Below are 23,018 nucleotides of genomic sequence, written 5' to 3'. Positions count from 1 at the left end.
ACTCACTGCAATCTTTTCTCGGTCCTCGCCTTCTCGACGTTGCTTGTGACCGGAAGTAAAGAGATTGTTTTCAAGGAGGGGAGGATATTAATGTTTTTGATTTGGGTTATGAGGGCACATGAATTTAATTTGTAAAAATAACACAATTTTACAAAAAAATATAGGGTCGCACTTTGTGCTTTTCCTAGAAGTAACAGAAACTGGCAATGTTTGTAGCAGCTATGTTCACAGTTCTTCCTCAGGTGTGGTGTGTGATTTTACTCATGAGTACTTTTTGCTGCCAGGCATCCCTTAGGACAATTGTCCCACTCTGATGCAATGTCTTCTCAGTTTTCTGGAGTGGAATGTTAAGGTTTACTATCACTGTTAGAGCCCAAGTAAAATGGCACTTTAGGGACAGCATTATCATATAGGAACAGACAATCAAGAAACTAACGGATAAAATTCAAGTTTAAAATCATTGAAGATCGATATGCACCAATATATCAGCCAATCATTGTTATCGGACGATAGTTTAAAAATAGCCAATAGTCATGACCGAAAAATCTTGTCAATCAAAAAAGATCAGGAAAATGCAATGAATTTAAACTATATAAATAGAAAATGTAAAGACACATCACTACTTTAATAATGAATAACATTAAGTAAGGAATAATTGACGACGGGCCATTGAATTATAAGAAATAATGCACACCCAAGGTGAGGGGAGTGCCGTTACACCACGGGTGTGCATTATTTTCAAATAATTCAAAGGACCGAAGTCAATTATTCCTCTTATACCACGGTTACCACAAACATTGCTCTGGTGCCTATTTTTAAGACAAGTTAGGTGTGAGGTTATCAGAAATTAATGCATACCCATTTCTCAGCTAATCAGTATACAGCATTTAACAGACCCGTGGAATAATAAAATATAATTTTCAGATTTTAGTTCATGCTAACCACTAAGTTAATATAACCACCAAACTATCAGTATTACTATTGGCAGATATTTTTCTGAATGCTATCCGTATTGGTGGAAAATTTTTATTTTGGTGCATCTCTAATGGAAGATTTGACCTTTATTTAAAAAAGGACTACAATTTAAAGAATGAATGTAAAATGAATTCCCTGAGTTACTGCCACTGTTTGATTTTTTTTTTCCCCTCCCAGATTATCCTCATAAGTATGGATCAGAGGGTGGCTGTGCAGACAACTCCGTGTTTGAAAGGATGAAGAAGTTCCAGGCTTCTGCAGTGGAGGAACCCAGCCAGGTCAGCTCACACCCTTTTACACAACTGAGCAGAAAACACAAATAATGTAGTTAGCTTATACTATGATCTCACAGTATAAACAAACCACATAGATCAGGGCCATTTCCTTATTCCTGTGACTCTGAAGTTTTACTTGTTATCCTTTCTCTCTCTGCATTAATATTTCATCACAGAAATGTTAAATTCTGCTTCGAAATAAATTATTCTCTTTAGTGAAGTTCTTATGTGTACCATAGCAGCAGTCACGATCTTTCATCGATGAAGAGAGTGCTGACGGTCCGGTTATCCTGAGGAATCGTCGTGCGGCCCAGGCAGATAAAAACACCTGTCAACTCTTCATACAGACAGATCACCGCTTCTACGAGTACTACCGCAGCCGAGAGGCTGTGATCGCACAGGTGCGACGGGTGCCTTACTCGGATACTGTGACTGCGGAATTTTATATTGTGCATTTATTAGGTTGTTTTTCTGTTGGGTTTTGCAGATTTCAAGTCATGTGAAGGCAATTGACTCCATCTATAAAAGCACAGACTTTCAAGGCATCCGCAACATCGGCTTCATGGTGAAGAGAATCAGGGTGAGTGTTTCCCTGTGGTTCTCATCAGTATGTCTTTATGCACCACAAACCCTAGAACTGATAAAACAAAAATTTTGACCCGGTCCCCTTACATGAAAGTCTCCATCGTGTTTCTACAGTAACCCTTAACAGACAACTGATCTACAAAGCGTGTTTCATCACTACGTTGTTGCAGACGACAACATGTTTGTCCTGTGGTGGCTACCATATGCGTTTTGAGATTGAGCGATGAGCTGTTGGTTGCAGTTTGCAATCTCACCACTAGATGGCGCTCGAATTTACACACACCGCCTTTAACCCTCTGGGGTCTAAGGGGTTTTTAGGGCCCTGGGGAAGTTTTGACATGCACTGACATTTGTGCTTTTTTCAGTTGCTTGAAAACATATTAATGGCAAAAGTCTCATAACACTGTGTTCATCACAAACTGGGCTACAATATCATATAATCAACATGTATGTACATGTTTGTATTTTTGAGAGAAAAATGTTTATGCGTGGTTTTTGAAAAAGCAAAATTTTTAAGTCACTGATATAACTCCACAAAACTCATTCTAAACATGTTTTCCCAAGACTTTCCAAACAGGATCTAGTAGTCTAGAGTTTATTCTTCAAAATGATGTGAAAATCATATGGCCTACTCAATCACATAAAGCAATGCATTGATTTACAATTTCTAAGACACTTTTGCTTGGAAAAGGCTGTATGCGTGGAGGCGGGAAAGCTCCTGAATAATCAGTGATTGACAGCTGAGAGACAAAAGAGTTGAATAATGAGCCACTAATGAGCCTTGTGGGGATGTTCAACAGGAATAACTTTCTCTGTAGTAAAACCATGATAAGGTTTACTTTTCAATACAATGTAAACACACACACACACACACACACACACACACACACACACACACACACACACATATATATATAGAAATATTTTCTATTAATATCACAATTATAAGTTACCTTTTAAAAACCATAGTAGCCTAATCATGGTAAAGGTACTGTTTGGCCATCATAAAGTGAACTCAGGGTTTGTGTTTGGTTGGCCAGCGAGAGGTTTACTTTTGTGCAGTAAAAAGCTCAAAAGAACAACTGCCTATCGTTGTCTGGACTCCTATTTGTGTTTTTGTAATCATTATAGTAGAAACACAACCAGGGACACGCGTGATAAACTTATCAATGTTTGTTTACAGTCGCCGCCATTACCTCACGTGTTGATCATGAAAGCAGTGAATGTGTGCACATGCGAGTGATCCGTGTTTAATAAACTTGCTGTGTGGAGATATGCGCTTAGACGCAACTAAATAAGGATTGTACTGTTTGCAATCGCGTATTTTATAAGAATACCAAAAAGCGCGTCGAGTTTCCTGACTCGCGTGTTTGTGTATGTGCGTTCCCGTCGCCTCAGCTGTTTGACGGAAGACAAAGAAAACACTCGCGTCTGGAGATACTGACACACATCCGCAAGTAATAAGGATTTATATGTCGGACATCGATCCCGTCACACTGACGAAGCACACACACTCGCGTCTGTCTGGAGATTTAGGCGCGAGTAAACAAGTATGTGATGTGTGCAATCGCATCTTTTATAATGATACCACAAGCGCTTCAAATATGAGGCATTGTGTGTTTGTGTGTGCGTTTGGACGTCGATCGAGTCACACTCGCGTCTGGAGATAACTTTAGTTACAGTCACGAGTAAACAAGTAGATGTCATGTTTCCAGCACTCGGATTAAAACTTAACACAGCAGTGAATGGTGTGGAATGTCCATTGACTGTCAATATGCAGAGACGGAATGTCCATTGACTGTGGGGTTGACTAATGAATATGGATGATCTCTGCTCTTTTCTTCAATGGAGCGGGGCGTGGCTCATTATAGATAATGAAGCAACAGAAGATAGACGGTACATCTCTCTCTTCTAATACAGTTAACAACGAATTACAATATTTGTTTTCGATTTCACTTACATCTTCCAAAAGCAGACATTCCAAGCATTATGTAGACATTTATCTTTTGTTTATATGACAAATATTCGTTAAGTTAGAGTTAATTTTTCTGACGTGTTTCTGAAAGGACTTCACTGAGGGAGAGAGAACAAAACGCGCATCATGTTTATTTTCTTAATTTTACGAAAAGCACAACATGCTGTTTTTATTGGGAGTGGACAGAAAAAAACTAGACAATTTAACGTTTTAAATGATGTATAAATCATATCTGTATGTCAAAAATCAGCAGAGTTATCTAAGTCTCTTTGGGGAGTGATCGAAAAATAAAGAGTTTGCGGCGCCCGCGCCGCAGCCGACCCCAGAGTGTTAACCTTCTAGGACCACATTTTTTTTGTTTTGTTGTTCTGCACCATAATACTTAATTCTGTGTAACTGGAACCTGTTATACACAAACATGGACAAATACACTGCTTCATGTTGTAAGAAAAATATTTGGTTATTATATTTATTGGTTCTTCCTAACCTCAAAATAGCTGGTAAAAATCTGAAAAAAACAAACTAACCAAATCTCGGGTCTTAGGAGGTTAAAGTTAGAAGTTGTTCTCTGATCCCTGTTTTCTATTGTTGTAAAGCTAGGAAGAGCAAGGTCATTTACTAAAATGTGTTTGTCTAAAAGATAATGGTCATGTGTTTCTCAGATGGTTTTAAGGTGAATAAATCATAGGGTAATTTTGATATTTGGCTGGAGTATTCCTTTAGCCAGTTAAAAACAAGTTTCCTCTTATATGGCTGGCTCATGATGTTACAGTTCGGGGTAACAGATCTCACTTAAGACTGAAGTCAGTACAAGCATGTAAGCCCATGTAATACGTTTTTTGATAGCTTCTTTACTACTATACCCACATGAAGCATTAGATCCATCCCATCAAGGGATCTGATATAGTTTAATAGTATAGAGCACAAAGTTCCACTGCAATCAATTAAAGTCTGTTTGTTTGTTTCTCAGATCAACACAACTGATGACAGCAGGGATTCCAATAACCCTTTTCGGTTTAATAACATCGGCGTGGAGAAGTTTCTCGAGCTCAACTCTGAGCAGAATCACAATGACTACTGCCTAGCCTATGTGTTCACAGACCGAGACTTTGACGATGGAGTTTTGGGGCTGGCCTGGGTCGGAGCTCCTTCAGGTATCATTAGTAACGCACTCACGTGGCCTCCCCACTTACCTTGTGTAGGGTTTTCTGGTTGCTGGGTACAGCAGGACAGCAGTGTGTGTCTGGAAGTGTATGTTGTGACCTAAATCAGTGCAGTGCTAATCTGAAATGAAATCAGTGTGCACCTGGCAATCTCAATCCCTGTACCTATGGCTAATAATTTACTCTTTGAAAGGGTTAATTCACCCAAAAATGATCATTTTATCATAAATCACAGTGTGCATAAATCACCAAGTGCTCCGATTGTCTTCAAAACACATTTTTAGATTTTTTTGAAACTGGGAGGCTTTTGTCTGTCCCATTGAATTCAGCTAGTTTCACAATCAGTTTCCCAGAAAATAATGAAAGACATCGCCAAAAAGGTCCATGTTCCATCAGTCGTTTAATAATAATATTATGAAGCCACGAGAACACATTTGTGTGCAAAGAAAACAAAACGAACTTGTAACGAGATTTTATTCAACAATTTGTTCTCCTCCTTGGTTTTTCAGACGCGCTCACGTGACACGCAGACTTTAGCGCATGCTAAATAAATATTACAAACACATACCTTCCTTGTTCCCTTGCTTCACATTTTTTCCCTTTATTCTGCTCCAGACGGATAGCTCCGTTTTGAAGCCATGCTGGGCATATGATATGCGCATCATTAGCACATCATTCTCCTGTACGTCACACGGAGTTTCTCAATGCGAAGGCTACAACCTCCGGAGGTCGCATGTGCACGCTGCATATGTAACCTGCATAGTGTGTCTTTAACTAAGAATAATAGTCGATTGTTTATATTCTAAAATACGTTTTTATGACCATGCAGCCTACAAATGCGACCTTTGAAGGCTGCAGCTTTCGGATTGAAAAACGGCCTGCATGTTGTCCGAGTACATATCAGTCATTAAAGAAATCATTAAGTATTTTTAAAAACTCGCATAAATCCACATGTTTGCAAATTATTAAAATTATAGCATCTTGTTTTCATTAAACATAATAATTATTTTGATTTGATATAATGGTTTTAAATTATTTTGAGATCAAGGGGGCCTCCTAGTGGTTGGGGGCCTATGCAAATTGCGAAATTTGTGTATAGGAAGGACTGGCACTGCTTGTATGATATGAGTGTGTGTGCTAAGCATCTCGAAAGTACTTAAAGCTTAGTTTATACTATAGTGTCCATAGTATTATTAATTTTATACAAAACAATAATTGTTTGTTACATCGCTGTGTAAATTACTTTAGTTACTGTTAAACTGAAGTGTTAAGGAGTTGCGTTATATAGGGAAAACACTGCCAACTCGTACCACTGTGATGACAGTAACTTATTTTAATGACTGAATTTAAATCCAAAAAATGTTCTCAAATGTTCACATTCTAGTTGTACTGACGCACGTTTATTTAATATTTAATTAGACAGATCCATTTTTTCTATTCATTTTCCATTAAATTATATGCTCTGATTTTAAAGCTCCGTTTTACCCTGTCCGCTGCTGGGTCCTAAAGTACACTTTATTTCTCACAACATACAGACCATAGAGACAGACAGATGACTTGCTGATTTCTCCTGTGTTTATATCAAAATCTGATTATTCACTTGTGTTTTATCTGAACTGGATAAACATTTATCTCAAATGAGCCCAAATGTGCCATGATTAATGTTAATGTTATTTATTTGATGTTTATGCGAACAAAAGTCCACGTACATGTTAATATCATTTTAAAATCAAAATTTTTAATTGTTAGCTAATGACTTAAGTTACCGGGATCTGTTGAAATTACTGAAAATCTGTGGTAGTGTCATAGTGATGTAAAATAGGAAAACCATTTCATCTCTAGTTTGTACTTTGTTTACATTTGACTCATGCTGTGTGATTGTGTCACTACTTTTGCACTTAAATGCTACTTCTGCCACCTTATGACAATGGATTTACACTTCGAATTAGGTAGTCTGTCATCAATGACAGCTCATTGGATGAAAAATGCACTTCCTTTTCCATAATTTTTTATACCGTCATATCATATTCTTAAAATATCATGATATAATTTTGAGGCTGTATTGCCCACCCCTAATCCACATTCGCTCGTTGCAACATCGCGTCATGGCTGGTTAGGACAAAAACTCTTTTCATCGCATGTTTCAGCATCCCATGTAGTTAGATCACAGTGTAAGAATGTAAATGTATGTTTTAACAGACACTGGCCAATGAAATTCCTTCAGGTATTTAGCACTATCCCCTTTTGTAACATAGTCTGTTTGGTTCAGCACTTACAGTTTCATTGTTCTACTCTGTCAAAACTGCATTAGTCAAGGAGAGACGTTTAGACAAGGATACATCTGCAGCTCTGCATTAATGCTTGCATCCATAATAACCCCCTGAGGCCAAGGAATTACAGTAAACAGCTTTACCTGTTCAGCTTTCTTTAACGCACACATGCACAACTTGAAAGTGACACGTTCTCGTCATCAGTTTTAATTTGAGTTTCTATTAATGTTCGTGTTGCTAGGGAGGCGTGTGCTTTTCCTCTCTTACCTCTCTGGCTCATCCAGACCGTGAGATCACCTTGATGTTGCACCACCACAAATGCGTAGAGACATAGCAGAGGTGTAACAGCTTGTGCCCACATACTTGCTGATAAATGAGGATGAGAAATGCTTGCTTAAGTGGATTTTTTTGTGCATGACACACACCTCAGATGATTTAGGCGATAAACGTTTATGTTTGTCTGGACTCATTAGGGTAATTGTTCTTCTTTTGCAGCAGATGGAGCTGAATACAAATCAAACAAGCTCACATTTCATTAAAGGGGACATTTCACAAGACTTTTTTAAGATGTCAAATAAATCTTTGGTGTTCCCAGAGTACATATGTGAGGTTTTAGCTCAAAGCAGTGCCGTGGTTGGATAGTGCAAATGTAGAGGCGGTATTATTATAATAAGATCCCTTTCTGACATCACAAAGGGAGGCAATTTTCTTTTTTTGGCCAAGGAAAAAGATTGGGAACCACTGCACTAGAGCAGCAAGCTCTTTCCCTTAAGGTACATTCACATTATAAGCGACTAGCAGTAGCAGAGCGACGCAATCTCATTGATTTCAATGGAAGCTTGGCGGCATCCGGCCACACAAGCGACAGTGACCATTGACGGCTGGATGGGCGTATCCAGTCGTGTGACAAAGTTGAGAAATGTTTAACTTTATGCAAATTATGAGCGACATTCAGGAGCGACTACCAATTAGAACGAAGCAGGGGAGGTCACCTCATTCGTCTCTCGTCAGTTACTGGAGTGGACGTTACTCATTTATTTATGACAAGTAGATATAGAAACGCCTCTTTTGAAAGAGACGAGTGGGGCACAGCGACAAAATCCCTTATAATGTGAATCTACCTTCAGACATCACATGTTGGCCATGTGCTCTAGGTCACCTTGTTTCTGGAACAGAATAATACTGAATAATAAAGCTTAAAGGCAAGGTGTGTCATTTCTTGTGCTCTTCTGTGTGGTTTCAGGAAGCTCTGGTGGGATCTGTGAGATGAATAAGAAGTACTCTGATGGGAAGGAGAAGTCTCTGAACACCGGCATCATCACAGTGCAGAACTACGCTTCACATGTTCCCCCTAAAGTCTCTCACATCACCTTTGCTCACGAGGTCGGACACAACTTTGGCTCTCCGGTGAGTCTACCAAGCTTCTGCTGGCTCCTGTCCAGCACCCCAGACATCTCCGCTGAATCATTTATGAACAAATGAAATTTTATACGCCAATGATCACAGAATAAACCATGCATCAGTACTGCCGTCTTATTACGTGAAGGTTTTTAATTTGTCTGATCGATCTGGCCAGACTATTTTTGTAACTTGAGCTAGTATTACCCCAGTCTGTGAAATGTTTCTAGTTTCTACCAAATGCATGTAGTTTTGCATATATTTTGTTCAAGATTCGTCAAAAAGTGACGAATGCTGTGCTTGTTGCTGATGGCACCATGTCTCTTTTCCAGCATGACTCAGGAATTGAATGCACTCCAGGTGAGTCAAAGAGTCAGGAAAACAAAGAGAAAGGCAACTACATCATGTACGCTAGAGCCACATCAGGAGACAAGTCCAACAACAACGAGTTCTCCATCTGCAGCAAACGCAACATCAGCCAGGTGTTGAAAAACAAGAGAACCTGCTTCGTTGGTGAGATTTTTATTCTTCAACAAAATATGACAAATTATTTATTGGAATAATGAATGTAAAATGGGGTTAACCTTTTGAGAATTGCCTATGGAAATTCTGCGAAATAGTTTGTATGATAAAGACTACTCAACACTCATCAGTACCATAAAACGTAACTTATAAACCAAAATATTGAATAAAAGAAACTACAAGATTTTGAGAATATGTAGGACTTTGGGTTTTTCATTTTTGAAGAAATCCACCCAGCTCTGTTGACCGCACTATTATCACTATGTACAAAGCAAAAGGATGTCCCTGTAATGAGCTTATGACATGGTGGTATTGCTTTAAAGTTGCAGAAACAAATTATATTAGCCCTGGTTGTATACCAATAATAGATCATTATTTTATTCTAAGAAATGATTTAACATTTTATTGCTCTCTCCTCTCCTGTTTTTGTCATCTCTTTATGTCTCTGCCTCCCTTACTGTCTTGCTGTTGTTCAGAGTCTGGTCAGCCTATCTGTGGTAATGGTTTGGTGGAGGCTAATGAGAAATGTGACTGCGGATACAGCGACCAGTGCAAAGATCAGTGCTGTCATAGTGCCAATGAGCCAGATGGGACAAAGTGCACACTGAAAATGGGTAGCTGCAGGTGTGTAAGAAGGACCTAGCGTTCTGATCTAACATCAGAACATCTGTTCATCAGAATATGAGCACACTGACCTTATACTACTGTATATCTGCTTATGGTGTATGTAGTATATATTTGTGACCATGCCTGTGAAAACCCTGCCTGTGACAAAAAGCCATTTACATAAGTAATTTAAATTTTTTTATACATAAAATCATTATATAGACAGTTTCAGCAGTAACAACATAAACCAATGGCTTTCGTGGAACAAACGTAAGTTCCGGTAAACTCAATAACAACAGTGTCCTTTTAGAGTAGTTTATTTCTGCGTATGTGTGTGTGATGAAATCGTCTATATACTGTAAAGAACATTTGGTGAAAACATCATCTTGATATCTTTAATATTGACTGATGAAAGCCATAAAAAGTCAAATATTTAATGAATTTCAGTATCAGAGAATCGTAGCTGCCACAGGACAAACATGTCATCATCTAAGACAATGTAGGGACGAAACACGCTCTTTAGAACAGTTTGTCTACTGTAGAAACATGGTGGCAATTTCCATGTAAGGGCACCGTGGTGTATGTAGATAAAAACGGCTCATTCTAAGGTGATAAAAACAATACAGTTCATTATGTAAGATGTTTATACACCACTGATAACTTAGTAACTTAAAAATTGTTTGGTTATTTTGTTAGAAGTTGAGCTACAAAACTGATAAACTGGAAATCCTGGAATTTTGGAGATGAAATGAAAAATGTTTGCACCGAAATAAGAACCAGGCTAAAGATTTGCCTGGCACTGACTCGTTTGTCGCTTCTGCGATTTAATATTCTGATCTGTTTTTACTTTCTAATGATAGAAAAGAGGTTCCTGAAATGAATAAATCTGCAGATGTTTCTGTGCCTAAAGTGAACACAGAGATGATCAAAGTCAGTGTTTTAGCTAGCCAAGTTCAGGTACAGTTTTTTGCAAAGAATAAAAAAGCGTAGTGTCAATAAAATAATTAGTTTCAGTATTTTTATGATATAAATAAAAGTTTTTAATCTTTCATTTAAAACAATAATCACAAATTATACCCTTTGCCACCATAAATGTCCTAATTAAATAATGTGACTTTAGCTGGGGTTTTACAAGCAGGGTCACATTTGCATAAATGTAATGTATGCAAATACTACTTAACAGCCTGACATGCTTTGCAAGTAATGTGGCTTATACAGTGTATCTTATCTGAGTTTTCTCTCTTACTCTTTATTGTATGCATTGTGTTTATTTGCAATACAAGTCAAGTGCAACATGGCATTACATTTTTTAATATGTTCACCTGCAGTCCCAGTCAAGGTCCATGCTGCACATCTGATTGCAACTTTAAGAGTACCAATGTGAAGTGTCGGGAGGAAACTGAGTGTGCTCTTCAGGGCATGTGTGATGGAAAAACAGCTCAATGCCCCACCTCAACACCCAAAGTTGACAAGACAGCCTGCCACAATAATACACAAGTCTGCATTGCGGGAGTAAGTGTTCAAATACTGACTAAAGGGAGTAAATACTTAATGTGGATAATTTTTTGTTGGTGTGGAGGTGGTGCTGTAGTAACCAATACATAATGAATTTGCTGACATTTGTTTTTGACATTTAGATTTTTTTCTTTTGTTATGACAGAAACAGGAGCTCAGATGCAAAAGCCGCTAAACGTAACCTCCGTCAAAAATTAGATAATGATATTAACTGAATGCTCTCGATACGTATTAGAGGTTTATCAAACACTTTCGCTTCAGATCGCTTAATCCCGGCCTTAGACCATTTGTTGGCAGAGTTCATTAAGAGTCTGATTTAAAATTTTCTCATTTACAAGAATGACACACTCAGCGTTAACGCTTCCCAATCACTTTTAATGGGTGACATCAAGCGTTGCCAAACTGAATTGTGGATCTCAACTTTGAGGATTTCTCAACTTTTCAAGCGGCACGCATGCGTCAGCCAATCAGATCGCCTTATGCAAATAACCTAGGCAAAGCCAGCCAATTAGGTTTATGGAAGACCGGAGCATGTGTAGCGGCCACTGTGATTGTTGTCAACGCTTCAGACAAGCCTTTCGTCAAGCGTTAACGCTTCTGTCCCGTGTGAATGTACCGTTAGAGGGTTTTGCATCTGAGCTTTTCATATATTTCTTATAGGAAATAGTAAAGATGTCCATTAAATGCATCATATTGTCTAAAAGTGTTCTTTTCTTCTATCTTCAAGAGTTGTTCTGGCTCCATCTGTCAGAAGTATGATCTAGAGGTTTGCACGTGTGCCGGTAAGGATGGGAAGGACGAAACAGAAATGTGTCATGTGTGCTGTATGGAGAAGGGTGAGCAACACTTGCTTAGAAGAACAAAATACATCTTCTTTAAGGGGACATATCACGAAAATCTGACTTTTCCATGTTTAAGTGCTATATTTGACTCCCCCTTGTGATGTCAGAAGGGCTTAGTACCACCACTTAATCTGCACTATCCAACCACCGCACTGCCATTTAGTGCAGAGATCAACTCATTTGCATGTTAAAGGACACACCCAAAAACATCGAATTTTTGCTCACACCTACAAAGTGGCAATTTTAACATGCGATAATAAATTATCTGTGGGGTATTTTAATTTAGAACTTCACCATGTACTCTGGGGACACCAAAGATTTATTTGACATCTTTAAAAAGTCTTGTGAAATGTCCCCTTTAAACATCCTGTCTAGATCCAGGGTTCATATATCTTTGAACAGTTTTCTTCTATGAATGTGATAAATATATTATCTCTCTCCCTCTCTCCTTCTCTCTCTCTCTCTTTCTCTTTCTCTCTCTCTCTCTCTCTCTCTCTCTCTCTTTGTAGGTCAGCCTGATACTTGCAGCAGCACTGGTTCAGAAAAATGGTCTAAACATTTTAAGAAAATGACCATTACGTTGCAGCCTGGCTCCCCTTGTAATGATTTCAAAGGTTACTGTGATGTCTTTAAGAAGTGTAGGCTGGTGGATGCTGACGGCCCCCTTGCCAGGCTTAAGAAGGCCATCTTTAACCCTGAGCTTTACAAAGGCATCGCACAGTGGATAGTGGCAAGTGTTTCACTTATACTTTAATACTCATTCTGTGCATTTGTGTGGAGGTTCAATCATGCATTTGGTTATTAAGAAACTGTGAAATGTGACATGGATATTGTCTTTTTAGAGGCATGATTGATCTCATGATGAATGTTTGTGTGTGTTTCAGGGGAACTGGTGGGCAGTTCTGTTAATGGGAATTGCTCTCATCATGCTGATGGCCGGCTTTATCAAGATTTGCAGTGTGCATACGCCAAGTAGCAACCCTAAATTGCCCCCACCCAGACCACTGCCAGGTATTACCCCTAAGGGCACACTCACATTAGGCGTGACCCTCCCCCCCATTTCTTGCACTCACACTGTACTTTTTAAAATCTGAACCCGGAATGTTTTTGTCATTACGATGCGATTGTTATGAAGAAAACAGGAAATAAAGCACACTCTTAACACTGGACCCCCTTTTCTTTTAGTTTCTATAACTAATGAAGTCTATTTGCATGGCCAGCTAGTGTGCAGATCTCTGAATACTAAATTCAAACATTGTAATTCTGACTTGTTAAGAGGGTGCTTTATTCTGTTTAACCAGGGGTTTTCTTTTGTTTGAGCCTCAGCCGAGTAAAATTAGTAGTAGGGGCTGGAAAAGAAATGTGATGTAAATTGGTACATGCTGGGTGATTAATCATGCCTCATTGTGTTTGTATGTAACACTGTAGGCACACTGAAAAGAAGTAGACCCCAGAACCCCAATGCACAGACCCAGCAACAGCGCCACCCTCGGCAGCAGAGAGAGAACTACCAGATGGGTCAGATGCGACGCTGATCCCGCCTTCTCATTGCCTTGGTTCTTTCTAGTGCCTAAAGTGGGGAACACTTTACTCCAAAGAGTTACCTGAATAAATAAGTGAGCCCTATCTACAAGCTAAGAAACTGGCAGAAATACACCATCTGGACGTCAAAGGATTATTCTAAGGAAGTTTAAACGCATTGTATAAAACCACTACTCTGGGAACCAGCAAAGCTTTTGTTGCATAACTCAGAGAAATTTCAAAAGCTAGTGATAATGAGGAAGAGACACTGATTTTTCTTGCTTTTCAGTTTTGTTTATTTCAAACATTGTTCTCTTTCCCCATAATAGATTTTATTTGACTTTTTTACACCTTACGGCTTATTCGTGGCTGAAAGAAACCTTTAAAGAGGGATATATTCCTTCAATGTTTAACTGAGATATTTTGAAAATGCAAAAGGGTTGAAAGCTTTTTGTATTAAAGCATGCTTACTCTCCCTGTGCCCCTGCAGTTGTACAGATATATGAGATATGTTATGCTGTTGGATAATGATAATTAAGGATGGACTTAATTAAGATTTTTTGTAGGACGTACAGATGTGTGTTAATACGAACCACTTTCACCTGTTTGGTTTTTATTTTTAAAGTTTCTTCTAATTTGTTGTTGCCTGGATGTCATTTGATTTTTAAAAAAGAGCTGCATTGTTGCATTCCATGTTCCAAGGATTTTGGGTATAAAAGGATACTTTCAATTTATTGTCACTATGTATTGCCACATGGAGACAGACTTCAGAAAAGCACAACATCACAGAGAACATTTAGTTTTCTTTAAAAAATTTATTGCAATAAAGGCATTGTGCATTGGTCTTTCAGTGGTGAACAAATGAAAAGGAGAGGAGAGAAGCGACCGACTCTGAACACGCTCAACACATGCCAATCAATATTTATACAAAATAACCTTTCTAAATCTCTTGAGTCATTACCTATAGTATAACTGACATAAAGAGAAAGTCCAACCTAACACCATGTTCAATTAACACATGCCTTTAATTCAGTAACGGCCATATAAACTAATATTGTCTATTGCTTGTTTTCCAGGCAGATTTGTAGACCCAGGGTGAGAACACTACTGTCTGTGTATTTAGTTCAGGTCGAATATCTGTCAGTCAGTCCTAGCCCTGGGACATTTGCTCATTCATTGGCTCTGCTCTTTGTATGTCTTCAGATATTTTTTTATCCTCCTACTCTCCCTAAATGTGCTTTAGAGTTTTCCTTGTCTTCTGTGTGTCTTACAAAGGCAGAGGGTTTTGAACTATACATGCATTGAACACGTTAAGTACTTCACAAAGAGGTTGTACTCCAATTTTGTACCTCAATAATAAAAAAAATCCTGTTTGAGTTTTTAAATGCTTTTAATGTTTGTTTGTTTTTGTTTTCAAATGTTCAAAAATCTGTCCTCTTAAGAAAACGCTGATTTTCCATCTATCAAATATTTGATGATCTTCTTTAAGACAAGCATTCCCATCTATTAGTCCTCTAATTTGATCTTTGATCTAAATAATCACTTTTTCTGTGTGTCTCTTGAAACTTTAATGGGCAAGGGTGTTTTAATGAGATTGAACTTTAAGAAATCAATAATTTCTGTGGTTTGGGTGGATTTGGCCTAGGATTTTGAATGAGTTTGTTTTACATTTTTATGCTTTTATTGCTTTAAGTTTATAAATAATGTGCACTGATACGCAAGCATGGTGTAGATGTGGATAGAATATGAAATTTAAGATGGAGATCATGTCTAATACTACTGTTTAATTTTAATGTTCGCTGTGTTTTATACAGTATCTTGTCTTTTTTTCTTTTTTCTTGCTTCGTTTGTATTTTCCTTTCTTCTCTTCGCGCTCACTTTTGAAAATTTGTAATAAATACTTTGCAAAAAAATATTAAGCAACATGTAATTTTTTTTTAAGTACTTGAAATGCATTAATAAATAGCCTTGATCAAAAGTTTCTTTCATTATCTGTTCAAATATATGCTAAAGTTTTTAAATTGCCTTTATTTTTATTTAGGTTGTGCACCGTAATATAGTTTTAAATAGGCCATCATCAAATTTCAGAAAACATTAAACCATTAAGCTGTTTTAGTGCCATCTTAAAGGCAGAGTCCATGATCTCTAAAAGGCAATGTTGACATTTGAAATCACCTGAACAAACACGCCCCTAACCCAATAGAATCTGGACCTTCTTTTGATAGACCCACCCCACACATACGCAACCCAGGCAACGATGTTGGTTAGTAGACACGCCCCTTACTGCTGATTGGCTACAAGTGTGTTTATGTACTCCGCCCAACTCTTCTTTTCCAAAGTGTTTTTCAGATATCATGCATCCCGCCTTTACGTTGCTCACTATAGTTGCAGCTTTTGTGGTTTTATTACCAAGATGTTTGTTTACAACGCGTTAAAACTTAGGGGAACGTACCAATATGTATTTTCTAGCTGGGGGAATTATATGCATTGAAGTGATCGGCCCTCTTGGTATTTTAGCTGACCCCTCTTCAGCGCTTGGCTGGCACTGCTAAAGCAGCCCTAAGAAAGTTCAAAACGAACATGCGCTAAGCAATGGGCATTCACATGTTTAAATATCTGAGGGACCCCCTAAATATAATTTTGACTTCTGAAAGAAGGTCCCTAATGCCTTATGGGGGGTCCTGGATACCCCCAGCCCCCCCCCCCCACCATTCCAGCACTGACTAGAGGTTATTGCTAAAGCAGTTTCAGAATGCTGCTCCTGCTTGCTATTGTTAAAACACACCACAATGTAGTAGAGCTCAGTCAATATTCAGGAGTTACGGCCAGTACCATAAGGTATTTTATCTGGCCCCATATAATTAATAAAATTGCTATATAACAGCTTAACTAAAGCAGAGGCAATGACCAGAGTTTATGGCTAACACTATGAAAGCCCCATATAGTGAATGCGAATGCGATTGCATTTAACAACTTTGTTAAAGTTTAGCAAATTGCCAGAAATCTAGAATATCACTAGATGTGCTCTTACAGTCCGAGATCTAGTATGTACTTAACCCTGGTCATAGATTTGCTGTAACAAGGACAAGTAGGCCTAGTGTCAATTTCCGAGGAATGCAAAATATACAAACATAATTTATTTGCCAGGTAAATGTTTTATGGTAACCAAACAAAGATTTATTTGACATCTTAAACAAGTCTTGTGAAATGTCCCTTTTAAGATTCTAACATACAAACCTGACAATACATAGTCACTATGAGGCTCGGTTGCTTAAAATACCATTGTGGCATGTCTTTTAGATGTAGATTTTGAGAATATGACTCGTTTAAGTAACCAAAGTAGGCCTATGTGAAATCACACATTTAAATGTACAAGGAGCAGGGGCGTCAGTTTGTGTTGAAAAGTGGTGGGGACAAAAGATCAGATGAAAAAACATTACAGAAGGACGATAATAATATTGAATAATGGCGCATCAAAAATGGGCAAAGTGTAGGCTGGTCAACAACACAAAAATACTCAGCATAAACCCAACAAAGTCGACTGCACATGTAACAGTCCCTACAACACCAGATCAACCGAATTGTGCCAAAGCACCATACTGTAGAAAACAGCAGCACGTTAAGTCAATGATTAATGAAATTCATTATATATGTAAAAGAAAACACACCATAAGCATACAATGCAACATATGTGATCCTGGACCACAAAACCAGTCGTACACTGCAAAAAATGACTTTCTTACTTAGTATTTTTGTCTTGTTTTCAGTAAAAATATCAAAAAATTCTTAAATTAAGATGCTTTTTCTTGATGAGCAAAATGACCTAAGAAAATAAGTCTAGTTTTTAGACCAAAAAATATGAAATTTAAGTGATTTTGTGCATAAAACAAGCAAAAAAAATCTGCTAATGGGGTAAGCAAAAAATATTACAATTTTTTCTTGAACACCAAATTCAAGAAAAAATTGCTTACCCCATTGGCAGATTTTTTTGCTTGTTTTATGAGCAAAGTCACTTAAATTTGATATTTTTGGTCTAAAAACTAGATCAAGAAAAATCATCTTATAATTTAATAATTTTTAGATATTTTTAATGTAAACAGGACAAAAATACTAAGAATTTTTTTCTTGAAAATCTGACTTTCTTACTTAGTAGTTTTGTCTTGTTTTCAGTAGAAATATCAAAAAATTCTTAAATCAAGATGTATTTTCTTGAATAGCAAAATGATGTAAGAAAATAAGTCTAGTTTTGAGACAAAAACTATACAAATTAAGTGAATTTGTGCTCAAAAACAAGCAAAAATATCTGCCAATGGGGTGAGAAATTTTTGCTTAAATTAAGTGTTTAAGAAAAAATTAATCTTATTTTTAGATATTTTTTGCTCACCCTATTGGCAGATATTTTTGCTTGTTTTAATTACAAAATCACTTAAATTGTATATTGTCTAAAACTAGGCTTATTTTCTTAGGTCATTTTGCTCATCAAGAAAAATCATCTTGATTTAAGAATTTTTTGATATTTCTACTGAAAACAAGACAAGAATTCTAAGTAAGAAAGTTATTTTTGCAATGTAAGTTGCACAGGTATTGTTTGATTTTTCATAACATTTAAACCAAATGCTTTCAAAAAGTGGTGGGGACAAAATCAGCCATTTCAAAAAGTGGTGGGGACATGTCCCCAGCGTCCCCAGTGTAAATGACACCTATGACAAGGAGCAAAAATTTGTATGACATTTTATAAGAAATATCCTACACATTGACCATGCTATAATTAACATGTGAATAAACTGAAGCAAAAACTGGAAGCATATTATTGTATGTGTGATTATATTTGAGAAGAGTATAGGGTTTGTTTGTTTGTTTTTGTTGTTTCATCGGCTCCCTCTTTCACCGTGGCTTCTCACAGCGGACAAACGCATTTTTCTATGATGGTTCGATATAAATACCACCATTTGTCTGAGCGCAAAACATAGTTGTGAAGAATAAGAAAACTCTTATCAGCTTCAGTGAAAATCATCAGACCAGAATTGTTAAGCAATTTCCACTAGAGGTCGCTAGAATAACTACACATGACTGAGTGAATGAGTAACTGCACAGGCGGGAAAATGGAGCACTGAAACAAACCGTCTGTCTCAAACATTTGCTCGCTCCCTAGGTCGTGAATGGGTATATCCTGTACACAGGCTCAGGCACTGGTAAGGCTCACATTGGGACACTTGATGACTTTCTGGTGACTATTAACATGTTGTGAGACCGTGACGTAACCACTGTAATTTACACGCAACACGCAGAAAAAAGCGGTTAAGTACAATAAAAACACTATAGTTATTCTGTTTAATGTAGCACAGACTAGAAAAAGTCATTGCTTTATATACAGGTGCATTGTGTAACTTTTAAATAAAAAGGCAATATAAAATAGGCTACATATAATAGACATCATGTCAGAACGTGCAGGCATCTGTCTAAAACCCATGGTTTCCATGGGTCTGATGCCCATTCCAATTAAAGTTTGATTCCCATTCCGACTAAAACAGTAAATGTTCGTGGTTTAATTTGAAATAACTAACAAAATTCTACATTCTGTTAAAATGTCATGCAAATATCTGACAAAATTAAAAAGTTAGAAGCAAAAACATTTGAATAAGCAGCATTTTCAGTCACACACCTTCCACTGACATCCATATATAACTTTTCCTCTGATTTTTAAAATCAAAAATATCATAACTTTCTTAATCCTCAACGGATTCGTAAATTGGAATGTCTGCTCTGTCTAGTCATGTGATACATTTTGCGCTTTGGGGTTTTTGAAAATTTTGTCAACATACCTACTATATCAGTGGTGTATAACCCTGCTGAAAAACCAGCATACCAGCAAGACCAGCATATGTTGCTGACAGCACCAGCATTAGCACCAGCTAAACCAGCATTAGCACCAGCATAGACCAGCATAATTCCCATGCTGGTTTGATGCTGTTTTTTTCAGCAGAGAAGACCTTACATAATGAACTGTATTGTTTTAATTACCTTAAAATAAGCCGTTTTTATCTACATACACCGCGGGCCCCCCCAACATGTCTGGAAAACCTTCAACCCAGCAGTTCATATTCTTGTGTTATGATCCCAGTGTCAGTGGTACCTGATCGTTTCCTCTCACTTTCCTTTGGTCTCTCCAGCTTTTACAAGAATCTTTCCAGTGGTGAGTTGTGGTCCTCTGCTTGTTTTGCCCCAAGGAATCATGGCGTTAACCTCGCCCCACATGTTTGCCCACATATGACGGGACTTTCCTCCCAGATGAGTGATGAGGAAAGAAGGTTTTGTTACCTGAAATCTCCTCAACTCTGAAAAAGATGGGGAAAGAATAAGGAAGAGTGGTTCTTCAGGTTTAGTAAGTTTATTTTGAATTCCTTTTCCAGTCTTTTATGTTTATAGCACATGTACTGTATGTATTTCATTCCTGCAAGTTGTCTTATTTTGATTAGTGCTCTCTGTGAGCAATATGTGAGGTTTGATGCCTCTAAATTTAAGAGTTCCCGATGAAGCAGAACATGTTACTTTAGGAGCACAGCACATCAAACATTCATGGCCTATCTTTATCACGGATGTTATCATGCAGGGTTATATTACGAAATAATATGGCTTACTCTTAAATAAAGTTTGTTAATGACGAATTTAATTATTATTTATACAAGCATGGCCGAGTAATTCTTGGTGTATTCATACACCATTATCAGACAGGAACACTTTGTCTCTGAAGTTGTTTGTAATAAAACCAAAGAGGTTTAAAGGTCAGAAACCTCAAATGCATCCGTATGGTCAGAAACTCATTATGGTGGTGCCTTCAATTTACTGTTTTATATGTTCCCATCAATACAAATCCCACAATTACAGTGTCTTCGTCCCTAGTGTCCCTGTTAGAGAGACTGTAGGGAAGGGATGAATCATAAAAATCTGCCCCGTTTATCTAAGATGATTCGTACTATAATTTGTATGATCTACTTATAGGCCTATACGTTGCTTTTGGGAAACGCAGCCCTGGTTGTTTAACTAGATCCTGTATTGATAGTGAAACACTAAAGAAAAGTAATGGTACATTGGCACTAATCACCTCTTTAAAAAAAATAAATTATTGAATAAATAAGGACAAATATAATAGTTTTTTTAAACAATAAACTTGTTTTTATTATATGCAAACATCTAAACATTTTATAATTTAGAAATTAAGAGTTTCGTTGCAAAAGTTTAGTTTTTTGGTGTATCCAATTAATATCAATTCAACTGCAGTTGGTTTCTTTTGATTTAAACCTTCATAACTTAAAAAATACAGCTAAGTAGCATGATAGCATAATAATAAACATGTTTTGACAAAAATGTTAAAAACGGAGTTATCTCGTTTTGCAACGAAACTCTTCAAATATTGTTTTTAAAGAACAAGTCACCGTAGCATAAGCTTACAAGTATTTTGATTTGCCTTACTGATGGTTATTGATTATTGATTGATAGTTGATAGATTGATAATATGCATAATGCAGTATGTGAGAGCATATAAATAAGCATATAAGTTAAAGGATGTGACCTATTTAAACATTATCGGGTGGTTTCCCTTACAGAGATTATCTTAAAATAGGACTAGGCTTTATTTCAGTTAGGAAATATAACTAGTTTTAACAAACATGCCTTATTAAAAACCTTACTTGCGTGCATTTTGAGGCAAAACAAAGGACACTATTTTAAGATATGTCAGTTGAAGTTGTTTTCAGTTTGGACAGATCGTCTTTCATTTTTTTAGTCTTGGACTAGTCTAAGGTCTAATCCCTGTCTAAGAAACCGCCCCATGCTGTCTCCTCTACAAATTTAAACTCTCTTTTTCACATACTGTATATGTGCTTTGCACAGGAGTAAAAAACGGACTTACAATACTGTAAGTTGTTCAATTAAATTAAGTAAACAATTTCTGAAATTGGCCAAATGTGAGTCTCATAAGATCTCACTGAACAAGTAATGAAAATAGTAGAAAAGTATGAGCATAATTTACCGCGTTATGACTGTTTTACACATTGGTTACCATAATAGCTGACTCTTACATTTGTATAGGGTGTGTAAATGAGTTGTTTCCTCCATGTGTACCAGTGCAAAATTTCTGTGAAGTGTTACAGCGATTCTTTTGGCGGTCAAGACAGATGCCCTTATTGAAGGCTGTGCTGTCACTGCACTTGTAGGACATTATCTGGTTGTCTTTGTTTAACAGGTCAATGAAAAGATGGACTGAGTGTTCATGAGCACACATTACTGTCTGCTGAAGTCCTAAAGTGAGATTGACACCAAATAAAACTATTAATAAAAAGCAAATAATTATATATACACTAGTCAGAGATATGGTTTATAAATTTCAGTAGTTTTATTGTGTCTAGATTTGCTATGGGGCGTTGCAGTGAGTTGACAGTGGTTGTGTTGTGCATGTTCTGACAGTCTGTCAGATACCAGGTTTTGTCTCTCTGTATTTACGTATTGAGCCATTATAACCCAACATTTAAACCTGTCTCCATTTATTCTTTACATTTACAGCTGTCTCGCTCATTTCTATTGGACATTATGCCTGTATAAGGCTTTAGATTTGGTGTTTAGCTGTAAAAATAAGGATTTCAGGCCTGTCGTTCTGCTTACATTTTTCCCATAGGGTTATTTAATTGCCCGGAGGCGTAACTCAGTAGGAGAGCAGAGCAGAAGAGGGATTTGGAATAATTAAGTTGTCAGGATGACAGCTTCTTTTATGTGTCTGCGCCTTTCATCTGGACGCCTGTCTGAATCAGTTAGTCATTGGCTCACTGTTACTAATGGGATATGTTTTGAATGTATCTTATCCGAATAAGACATATGAGCCTACCCCTGCACCATCAACTTACCCATAAGCCCATACTGCGATGAATGGTGGTAAATGTTTTGCACATGCAGATGGCAGCCAGGTTGAAATGATTCTCCAAGTGGACAGCAGGCTGCTGAATGCCCACATTCATGCCCATATGCTGTTGTGTGAATGTATGGAAGGCATCCACAAACCTAGCGTCAACAGGTGAGAGTCTGTCTGTATGAGACATAAAGAGCGGGCCCACAGAGCTACAAACATAGAATGTCATTTACACTAAAATACACAAAAAATGCTGGGTTATTTTCAACTGGTTAAGCCCCGTTCATCTGTGAGTTTTGAATTGATTACATCACGCAAGATGGAAGCAGGAGATCTAATAACACTTTATTTACACAAGCGTATGTGTTGGAAACACGCTTGTATTGTATTGATAATCTGTGCTCATAGATGGTGTCATTTAGTGCATTATTATGGATGCAATTCTCTGATTAAAATTGTAAAAACAATGTGA

At 37.3% G+C, this 23,018-nt stretch overlaps 2 protein-coding genes across 3 annotated transcripts in view; one reads left to right on the top strand and one right to left on the bottom strand.

Annotated features, from left to right (window-relative positions):
* The window catches only part of adam10a (ADAM metallopeptidase domain 10a), a 69,075-nt gene extending 53,450 nt beyond the window's left edge, over positions 1-15,625 (top strand). The window contains exons 5-16 of one of the 2 annotated variants that reach the window (XM_073812536.1): positions 1,153-1,253; positions 1,490-1,651; positions 1,738-1,830; positions 4,781-4,964; positions 8,487-8,650; positions 8,974-9,154; positions 9,640-9,787; positions 11,098-11,281; positions 12,012-12,120; positions 12,636-12,856; positions 13,011-13,137; positions 13,555-15,625. In XM_073812536.1, the coding sequence (XP_073668637.1) occupies positions 1,153-1,253; positions 1,490-1,651; positions 1,738-1,830; positions 4,781-4,964; positions 8,487-8,650; positions 8,974-9,154; positions 9,640-9,787; positions 11,098-11,281; positions 12,012-12,120; positions 12,636-12,856; positions 13,011-13,137; positions 13,555-13,661 (1,781 nt within the window). In that variant the 3' untranslated portion in view covers positions 13,662-15,625. The remainder of the gene's footprint in view (positions 1-1,152; positions 1,254-1,489; positions 1,652-1,737; positions 1,831-4,780; positions 4,965-8,486; positions 8,651-8,973; positions 9,155-9,639; positions 9,788-11,097; positions 11,282-12,011; positions 12,121-12,635; positions 12,857-13,010; positions 13,138-13,554) is intronic. The other variant, XM_073812537.1, reaches the window with a different exon arrangement.
* A 2,906-nt stretch (positions 15,626-18,531) lies between these two features.
* lipca (lipase, hepatic a) lies at positions 18,532-22,775 on the bottom strand. The gene is given in 6 exon segments (XM_065267713.1): positions 18,532-18,645; positions 18,851-18,911; positions 19,799-19,982; positions 21,769-21,945; positions 22,545-22,622; positions 22,625-22,775. Coding segments are annotated over 6 exon segments (765 nt in total).
* Between the last annotated feature and the right edge of the window lie 243 nt (positions 22,776-23,018).

This window comes from Paramisgurnus dabryanus, chromosome 2 (genome assembly GCF_030506205.2).
Source record: "Paramisgurnus dabryanus chromosome 2, PD_genome_1.1, whole genome shotgun sequence".
Lineage (NCBI taxonomy): Eukaryota > Metazoa > Chordata > Actinopteri > Cypriniformes > Cobitidae > Paramisgurnus > Paramisgurnus dabryanus.
The sequence above is the reverse complement of the archived record's forward strand: the minus strand, read 5'-3'. Positions and strand labels throughout refer to the sequence as shown.